This window comes from Ochotona princeps, chromosome 23 (genome assembly GCF_030435755.1).
Source record: "Ochotona princeps isolate mOchPri1 chromosome 23, mOchPri1.hap1, whole genome shotgun sequence".
Taxonomy (NCBI): Eukaryota; Metazoa; Chordata; class Mammalia; order Lagomorpha; family Ochotonidae; genus Ochotona; species Ochotona princeps.
The window spans coordinates 18234690-18244635 of record NC_080854.1 but is presented as its reverse complement, the minus strand read 5'-3'; the positions used below and the strand labels follow the sequence as shown (position 1 = coordinate 18244635).

The 9946-nt window shown below is 43.0% G+C and overlaps 1 protein-coding gene across 1 annotated transcript; it reads left to right on the top strand.

The window, feature by feature from the left end:
* Positions 1–341: 341 nt before the first annotated feature.
* FBXO4 (F-box protein 4) lies at positions 342–9279 on the top strand. The gene is made up of 7 exons (XM_004583676.3): positions 342–692; positions 1636–1871; positions 3726–3946; positions 6022–6097; positions 6214–6389; positions 7044–7219; positions 8950–9279. The coding sequence occupies exons 1-7, from the start codon at positions 498–500 to the stop codon at positions 9037–9039; spliced, it is 1170 nt and encodes a 389-aa protein (XP_004583733.2). The 5' UTR covers positions 342–497; the 3' UTR covers positions 9040–9279.
* The last annotated feature ends 667 nt before the right edge of the window (positions 9280–9946 follow it).

Genomic DNA, 9946 nt, shown 5'->3' with positions numbered 1-9946 from the left:
AAAAAAAAAAGAAAATTCCATTCTTAGGAATGTGAATGAATAAAAAAGGTTTGTGGGTGGGACATTTAACAAATTCCTTTATGTTTTAGTGATTCCTACTGCGTCACTAGTCTCAATTTTTGTTAATCCCTGAGAAAACAATTTTTTTCAAGCACAATGTACAATTTGTGCCAAACAAACACGTCATTAAAAATAAAGCACACTCCTGAGAAAGAAGCAGCTAATAAGTCCAGCATAGTGGTAGTGGATCTTGGAAAAAGCAAGAGTCACCCGGGGCCACCAAGTACAGCCAAGAGGTGAAGTCAGAGTGTGACAGTGTGGGCTGAGGTGGGCGTGGCTGAGCCTGGGGCCAGAAATGAATGAGGGTGTGGACCCTTATTCCAGGGGTGTCTGGTCCCGGCTGCGGTCACGCTACTCCCCCCGCGGCGGGAGAGGCGGGGAGAGAGGCGAACACGCGGGCGCGGCCCTGCAGCGCGTGATGCGCCCTGCCGGTGACCATGGCAGGAAGCGAGCCCCGCAGTAAATCCAGCTCCCCGCCGCCGGCCGCCAGCGACTGGGGCCGCCTGGAAGCCGCCATCCTCAGCGGCTGGAGGAACTTCTGGCAGTCGGTTGGTAAGGAGAGGGTGGCCAGGACTGCCCTTCGCGAGGAGGCGGAAGAGGAGGAGAAGGCCAGTTCTCTGACTCGGCTGCCGGTGAGCGTGAGCGCGGGCCGCGACTGGCTTAGGCCGAGCTTAGGCTGGAAGAACCGCCCCCCAAGAGATTTGTGGGAACTTCAGGGGGTGGGCTCCAGAACCAGGGGCCTGGATCTGGCCCTGCCCAGTGCGTCCTGGCAGTGTCATCACCGGCAAGATGCAGTTGTACCCCACTGGCCTTGGCAGTGACCCCTGGTGCTCCCCAGCTGGGCAGGTGGCCAGCTAAATCACTTCCTGATTTTCTACCCCTAACACAGGCACACCACACGGGGACTAGGACACCCTGAGGGAAATAAGGAGACCATTACTGCTACTCGAGGCTTGAAACACACAGTTACTAATGGATAAGTCTGTCTAGCAGGATATGGCAGCCGGGACCATGTATTGGAAGTGAATGCAGGAAGATGAATGGCTAAATCACCCGTGCCTCAAAAACTGCAAGGATTAGCCACGTTTATTGTTATACTTTTCAGGCAGCTCAGAAAACAGAGCAGAAACGTGTGGAAATTATTTCAAGTCTGTTTTCGCTTTTGGATTATTGATTACTCACGCTAAACATCCATCCTACGTGGAAACACAGCCCCATAGAGAGGTTTTTGGAGCCAGTTTAATAGATGACAACAGCAAACTGTCTGCTTGAGAACGGTTTAGTTTCATTTTGAAGAATAAGTTATTTCCATAATTAAATAGTTGACATGAGGAGAGGGCCTGGTTATTTTGCTTGAAAGAATGGGCGGTGGTTTTTGGTTTGCTTTTCTTTTTATCTGTATCCCCTGATGCTAGGCGGACAGTTACAGAATGACAGGTCTATTAAAATCACAGGCTGGTAGTTGCCCTAAGTTCCTGAGTGCAACCTTTATAGGTTGTATAACATCCCAAACTACAACTTTCTGAGATCCGTTTTTGATGCTCTTCCCCTCCCGGCTGCTTGCCTCTGCTCCAGCTCGACGTGCAGCTGTATATACTGTCCTTCCTTTCCCCGCACGATCTGTGTCAGTTGGGAAGCACGAATCATTACTGGAATGAAACCGTGCGAGATCCGATTCTGTGGAGGTTTTTTCTCTTGCGAGATCTCCCTTCATGGTCTTCCGTGGACTGGAAGTCTCTTCCGGATCTGGAAATGTTGCAAAAGCCCATCTCTGAGGTCACTGACAGCACCTTGGTGGACTACATGGCGGTGTAAGTATGAGTTAAAAGAACGCTACTAAATGTTACTCAGTTACTAATGGATAAGTCTGTCTTCGCCAGGCTGGTCATTTGTAGCATGCATTTTATCTAAGTGAACTTTTTTCAAAATTAGGGGCTGACTCACATGATTTTCTTCACAACACCCTTTGAGTTTTAACATTTTCTGTCTCCCCAAGCTGCCCAGGCAGTATGTGGATAATTATAAGCAGTTCTGATGGCAAGACAAAAAAAAAAAAAAAACCTTCCAAAAAACTATCGTTATCTTGGAATACTTGTTATTTTTGTTGAGTCGTGGGTACTTTTCCATATCCAGAAAAGGAATGGCCAGAGATTGGAGACCAGTTCTTTGGCAGAGAAGAAAGCCCTTTGGGGGCTCTGGGAAATAAGACTGTGATCACCCCCAGAAAAGCCTTTTATTTGTCTTCTCCCAGAGGTCCAGATGGGGTTTCAATAGCTTAGAATTCAGATTGAAACCCCTTCATGCTGCTTCTAAGATTCATAATGTGGCTACATGTGGATATGACCTGCTTTATTAAGAACCCTAAAGAAGCCATTGTAAGCAATTCAAGTAAAATATTCATTCTTTAGGTAAGAATTGTTTTGCTGTGTTGGTTTCAGTAGCTACATACCATATCCCAACTCCCCCCAGTGTTTTCCTATTCCAGTCCACAGGCCATTATGTCAGGCCTTGGGAAACTGATCAAAGATGTGCATTTTTGGCAATTTAGAATGTCAACATGTGCACTGTGCCCTACTTGTCAGGTAGAGCCTCTACAGAACCCCATCGGCAACTATGGCATCATGTATAGATGCTGTGGAATTACTTTCTCTAGGAGTAGTAATAATCACAGTAGCTACTGTTGATCATTGTGCCAGTTATTGCTAATGTTTACAACCTTGGATGAAACAAAGTTAGGATTCTGAGTGGTTTATATAATGAATTAAAGTGCTCTGGTTGGGCCAAGCCTACTGTTTCGAAGCTGATTTTATTTTCCTTAAAAAATTATCATGATCCTAACAGAGATGATTTTGTTAAGTTAGTGAGTTATCTTAACTAACTTGATTTATTTAAAAGGTTTTTGATTTTACTGAGATTGGGGTAACTTTGTTTTAGTTTTTGAGAAAACATTGAATTGCTCATTTAGAGCTTGATAGCCATTGAGAAAGACTAAATGATTCTTACTTTGCTAGGCTTTCAGTTAAGGATCATTGGGGCTGCTCTGAACAGTATGATTGGGATTATTAATAGGAGACCTCAAGACATTTGGCTGTATGGGTACTCTCAGTACTTTGTTGTTGGTGTTGGTGGAGCTAGCCTCCAGGGGCTTTCTACCAAGCTTTCTGTATAGTTTATCTTCAGCAGAAGCCTGCTCAGTGGATTATATGCTGTGTGTGTGCCTGGGGAAAGCGGGGGGTTTGTGTGTCATAGGATGGTCTATAGAGTCCCTGTCCTTCTCCCACCAGATGCTGGTAGCGCAACTCCCTCTCCCAGCTGTGACAATGCAAATACTGTTCAGACATTATCAGCCATTTCTGCCATGAGCTAAGGAGTGGCCCTCCTCAGGTTAAGAATCACTACTGCAGTGCACTTTGACCAAACAAGTGTTAGATCCCATCATTCAACCAAGAATCCCAGGGAAGGGTAAGAAAGTACATGACCATGCCCTGGGCGTCTCTCACCCTCTTACTTCCTTGTCACCATAAGCTGCCCTGGAGACTGGGGACTGTGTTAGTCACCATCTCCTGACTGTAGGTACCCATTAAGTTACACACTTAATGTGTTGTTGGATGATTCTCTGGCCAAGTATTGTGCACTTGTTTTCTAACTGTGATCATTTCACACAGCTATCAAATGTGTTGTCCGCACACAAGAAGAGCCTTAAAATCCAGCCGGCCCGTGTATGGCGCAGTCACCTCCTTTTTACACTCATTGATCATACAAAATGAGCCACGGTTTGCCATGTTTGGACCAGGTTTGGAAGAACTGAATACATCTTTGGTGTTGAGCTTGATGTCTTCTGAGGAACTCTGTCCTACGGCTGGCTTGCCACACAGGCAGATTGATGGTAATTTTCATGTTCATTTATAATACATAATCATTCAAGCACAACTTGACACCAATGGGGTAAACAGAAAGAAATTCACTTTAGCATCCTGACAACATATTCTTTACTTTTACCATGGTCTTACATTCTAGAAGACACAAATTTGATGGGCCATTAGGAAAAGATTGTGTCAAATGTATTCTCAGCAGTGAGAACTCCATATCCAAGAGCACAAAGCCCTGGCTATGCAGGACACATCTGAAGAAGCCCCTTGTGTCTAGAAAATGGTGGAGCCAGGTGGTGGGCACTTACGTATCATGTCAAAGCACTTGAGAGCTGTTGAAGGACTCTGATCAAGAGGATTGAGGTGATTATGAGTACACCATAGAAAGATTACTCTGCCTTCTGAATAAGTTAGAAGGGGCTAACGACATGGAGATACCTGAGGAAACTACTTCACTCTGTGATTAAAAATATGAAGAGGGTCTGAACTGACCTCAGAAGAAGATGAATGGTAAGGATCTAAAATTGACAGTGCATGTTGTATTATCAGTGGTACGGAGGGCTGCAGGTTTCCACTTGAGTTTATAGTTAGATGACACAACTGTTTGTGACGATTCAAAATCATTGAAGGAATGGGTCAGAGGTGGTTGGGGTCAGGGAAGGATCTCTGAGAAGAATAACAGCTTTTCTTTGGAGTATTGTTGACTTGGATAACTTTAGAGGAGATCCAAAGAGAGATTCCTATCCTGAGTGCTCCACTTGAAGGGCAGCTCATGAGAACAGGGATCTTCTCAGTTTGTTTTTAGGTGTTTGAGCGGTTTCAGGCCCTTAGGATGTCCCTATGCATCTGGTACTTGAACAAATGATGTTGTAACTTTATGTATCCAGATTTCAAGAATTCAATCGGGGCTAGACACTGAGATTTGGGAATCCTGTGGAGCCCACATGGATTTGGAACGTGTTGAGAATGAGGAGAAAGATTTATGAAATGTGTAATGAAAGCTTTAGTGAATGCTTTGGGGAAGGGGACTATTCAAAAAAGAATAATCGCTTCTCGGCCTTTTGGCTAAGATCAAGTGTAAAAAAGAATGAAAAGCAACAAGCTTGAGGAAGGAGAAATGACGATATAGTTGAATGGTGTGTTTCTCAAATGGATGAAGCTCAAATAGGATTGATGAATAAGGGTTTAGACATGACATAGGGAGTAAAAACACCAACCTCACTCCTTTAACGTAAGGTGTGAGAAAATAAGCAACTGAGAATACAATGCAAGAGTCGAGTCCCTGGTGCAGGCCAGGCTCAGGTAAGGCTGTGAGTTGGAAGTTACATCTGAGGAAGAGGTTGGAAATCTGGGGAATTTTCTGATTATGAAATGCAATTATTTGTTTTACACAGAAACCAAGTGATTGAATAAAGTCAGCCATCTAACTGTGCCTCAAACCTTGTAAGAAAATGGGTTTTGGCTCCGAAGTATACAACAGTATGGTGTCCTTGCAGGCCAAGTTAGATATGTTGAAAGGATAATTTCTAGGAAATATATTGGTGAAAATAAATATCAGGAACAGTTTTTTTGTATGTTTATTTGTTTTTTATACATGTGTGGGACATGCATCACATCTAATGATGCGAGGACTATAGTCAGTGTGGCCTCCAGGCCTGCAGTGCCAGCCCAGAAGCATCCCACATTTTGTATGTGTGTATTGCCTAGAATTGAAGCATAGCTTATTTATGCAAATAGATTGGTTACAACACAGGCATGAAGGGTGTGAAAGCTAGCCTGGTCTCCAACAAGGTAAGGCCAGATTACATTAAGGTTTTGTTTCTTTACTGAGGAGCTATGACTTTGTAGAGAAGAGACATGTTTAGAAAAGCATTATTTATTAAAATCTCTAGCCACCGTCAGAAGAAGGACTAGTACGGGATGGGTTAATACAAGAGATTATAAAAGTCAAAGCAAGGGATGGTGATAATTTGGACCAAAGGTTGAGGATGAAGGTGGAGAGAGGGAGCCTCTGTACCCTCACTGAGCACTTTTTAGTCTTTTTCTGCCTTTCCTAACGATGTGTTTTGATAATTGCAATTTTCTCCTTTAGGTATTGGATCAGGAGTCAATTTTCAGTTGAACAACCAACATAAATTCAACATCCTGATATTATATTCAACTACCAGGTAAGGCCTACTTGGGTGGCCTGCTTGAAATGTCAGAACTAGAACATTCTGTTATAGGGGGATGGACCTTGTGTACCATCATTTGACTTTCTACCTTCACATTTTTTTTTTGGTAGAAAAGAGAGAGACAGAGCAAGAGAAGAGCATACCAGTGCAGTTAACAAGATGTTCAGTGTCCAGAACGAAGGAGATGACCAACAAGGGAGCCGCTACAGTGTGATCCCACAAATCCAGAAGGTGTGTGAGGTTGTGGATGGATTCATCTACGTTGCAAATGCTGAAGCTCATAAAAGTAAGTAGGCTAGTATTTCCTTTGAAAAACATCACTATGTTGTTCTTTGTGAGACGAATGAAAAATGCCTTCTTAAGTGTGGTGGCATGTTACCCATGTGCTTCTCTGTGTCTGTTCATAATGCTTTTTCATGCCTTGGAGTGCATCAGGATCAACGGAGGCATAAAGCTGCCTAACCTCAACCTTTAGGGGTTATGACTCATAGATCAGCGTTGTGTCCTGGCTGGTTCTTTTTTATAAGCACCCATGCATGTCAAAGTTTGATGCTGCAGTATAAATATAATCTTTCTATTGAGGTTTCTGCAAAAAATGATGTTTTGCCTCATTGTTGTCTTATTTAAAATTTATGCGGATCATTATGAAAAAGTTTGCTTTCACCCAGATGGTAGACACATGTAACAGTGAGCTGTTAGTTAAGTAGACCTAATAACATGGTTAGATAGAAAGAAAGGGTAGTGACAGAATGTGCGAGAGTGCCCATGCCAAAGCACTCTTACTTCTGTAAGAATACAGACATGTGAGTGAACCAGCAGTAGAAGCCGTTTGTTATGTTTAGATCCTGTTAAAATTTGTTCCCCCATTTTGCTTGTTTAAATTTTTTTTCCAAACTGTTCTAAGTGATGCAAATTAATGATTTAAACTTACATTCCCCAGGACATGAGTGGCAAGATGAGTATTCTCGTATTACGGCAATGACAGATCCAGCTTTTGGGCCTTCAGGCAGACCCATGCTGGTTTTAGCTTGTATTTCTCAAGCAAGTATCAAAAGGATGCCTTGTTTTTATTTGGCCCATGAGCTGCGTCTGAATCTCCGAAAGCACCCATGGATGGTAAGCTCCTGCCTTCCCTGGAGATACAAACCTTATTTTATTCTCCATTCTGTTTTCTGCTTGATTTTATCCATTCCTGTGCATCGTACTCTTGGATGAAATGGCATTCTATAAGTCAGGGCTTTTCATTGTTGCTGTGGTGGTGGTCTTGGTTTTGAAACACTAAGCATAGAGAGCGCCCTCTTGTTGGTTTACTCCGTCAATGCGTGCAGTGCCTGAGCTGGGCCCGGGGCCTAAGCTGTGAGGCCACCCGGGAGCTCAGTCTAGATTTCCCTCCAGGGTGGAGAGAGCTCAGTTACCTGAGTTAACACTGCTGCCTCCCCAGGTGTCCACCAGCAGGGAGCTGGAGTCAGTAATTGAACCTGATCATGCCAGCATGGGGCACAGGTATCCTAACTCTAGGCTAAATGCCAAGACCTGAACTCACTTTCAGTAGCTTAATCCATGAGAGCCATTTGATTGGTGTTGCTAACCCATAACTGCTCAACTGTTTCTTACTAGCCTTTTCATCGTCCTGATAATCACACGACAGTAATGGTAAATTGTTTGGCTTAGAGGCAGCTACACTGTTTTTCATTACTGATGCATTACGCGTCAAGGATCATCAGAAGTATAGATTCCATCTCTTCAAATGAAACATCCCTTTCCAATAGGATTCCCATTACTATTTTTAAACATACTCGTATGTTCTATTACTTTATTTTCTTCCTTTTCTTAAACTCGTCATGTCAGGATACATTTATATATCAGACGGTTAAGCCTGAAACAGGGAAATGAAGGACTATCATAGGGACAAATAACAGATGGGACATCTGGGGAAGGACAGACGAAGGGGAGGGCTGCTCCCCTATGCACGTACATCAGTATTGTGGGAAAAAAAAATCTTTATTAAACAAATGACACATCCTTGACATAAAAACCTCTGGGTGACAAAAAATAAAATTAAATCTGGAAATGTTTTTGCTGAATGAAAACGGGCTTTCTAATCGTCTCTCCCGTGCAGCTCTGCAAAATCTTTGGGACACTCATATCCTGGGGAATGTAAGGGGTTTTTTTTTTTGTCCCCTCAAAAAAAATTGGGACAGAATCTTTGAAGGCTCCTGGTAGAGGTGTAGCCCCCCAGCGGGGGGGAATTTGAGCTTTGCCACCAGGAGCAATGACGGTCTTCAAGACACAGTTTTGCATCATCATACCATGTCTTCCAGCTGACCCTACGGATTCAGAAAAAGTGTTTCCATTTCAAAGTGAATCCGATGGAGGCCTTTTCTCCTAAAACAAAGAGTACTTTACCTGTTGTGTGGGAAAATGGAATTAAAAGTTATTTTGGTCCCCCCAGGTTTTGAAACCCATGCATGCAGAGGCTCTCCGAAGAGTTCATGGAAAATGCATCTCATGAAAATAAATAAAAGCAAAAAACAAAGACCTACTAGCTGTGGACTTCAAAAGTTTCGGGCACCAATATTAATTTGATTCCACTTCTCCACCTCCTTTAGTCATGGAAATGCACTTCCTCTCATTTTCAAAGTTGAGTTTCAAAGTACTCTAACGTGATGCCTAAGACAGGATCACGTTTTTATCTAGGTGTGATCAAACACAGCCCCGGAGTGACATTCCCCAAGTGGTTTTGGATACTTGTAGTCCTGCTGCCTCAGTGTTGGGACCAGTGTGCCCCTGCCCGGGAGGCGCTGGCCCCAAGCTGTCCCTGACAACGCGCTCTCCTCTGCTCACAGGTGCAGGACGCCGATGCTGAAACTCTCACTGGCTTTCTGAACGGCATCGAGTGGCTTCTTGAAGAAGTGGACTCCAGGCATGCAAAGTGACCCTCCTTTCAGACCCTGGGAGCTGAGCCCGTTCAACCTGTGTCGCTGAGGCCGTGACACGGCTGGGTGTCCCATTAGCTCACTCTGTCCCACCCTTTTGCAGGTGGCTTCTGCTTTGGACAGTTGTAGCTGCTGTATTTTTGATATTATTTTTACTTTGTACCATGAATCAATTATAAGAAGAGTTCTAGTCCTACTGTTTAGCCTCCTAGTAAACCTATAAACATGGATTTTTGATAACTTTTGCATCTTTTGTCTTTTTTACAACATTAAATTGTGTGTGTGTGTGGGGGAAGTTTGTACTTGTTTCATTGTTTGCTGGTTTCATTGTTTTTGGTAGAAAAGTTGCCCTGGTGAGAAACAGAAAAATCTGCTAAGCTTTCCCTAGGCTATCACAAAAGAGGTTTTAAGTTGTTTTTTTTTTTTTAATTAATGTGTTGCTTAAGGAATGAAAAATTTATTAGAACTGCAGTTAATTTTATTATTACAGAACCTCTTTCTATCTGAAATAAAAGCAAGATTTAACTACTACCTCACTGAAAAACAAGTTTTGTCACAGCCCATAAAGCACTGATGCCAGATTCCATTCCGTGCTCAGAGAAAATGTTCCAGAGACTTCTATGTATTATGTAAATTCCTACCAGAAATTGCTTACACTTTGTAGAGAAAAACACCCTAGTATCTCACTGAATCTGAGGAATTTTCAGATCCCAGTAATAAGAGCCTAAATATCTGCACAGTTTACATATTTAAATGTATTTTGATTTCCTCCTTTCCAATTGTAATGTCTTTTATTTCTTTGCTAGTTGCTCTTGCTAGAATGTACAAGACTATGTTGAATGACAGCAATGAACGTGGACGTCCTTGTCTTACTAGATCTGTGGGGGAAATGACTTCAGCTTTTCAC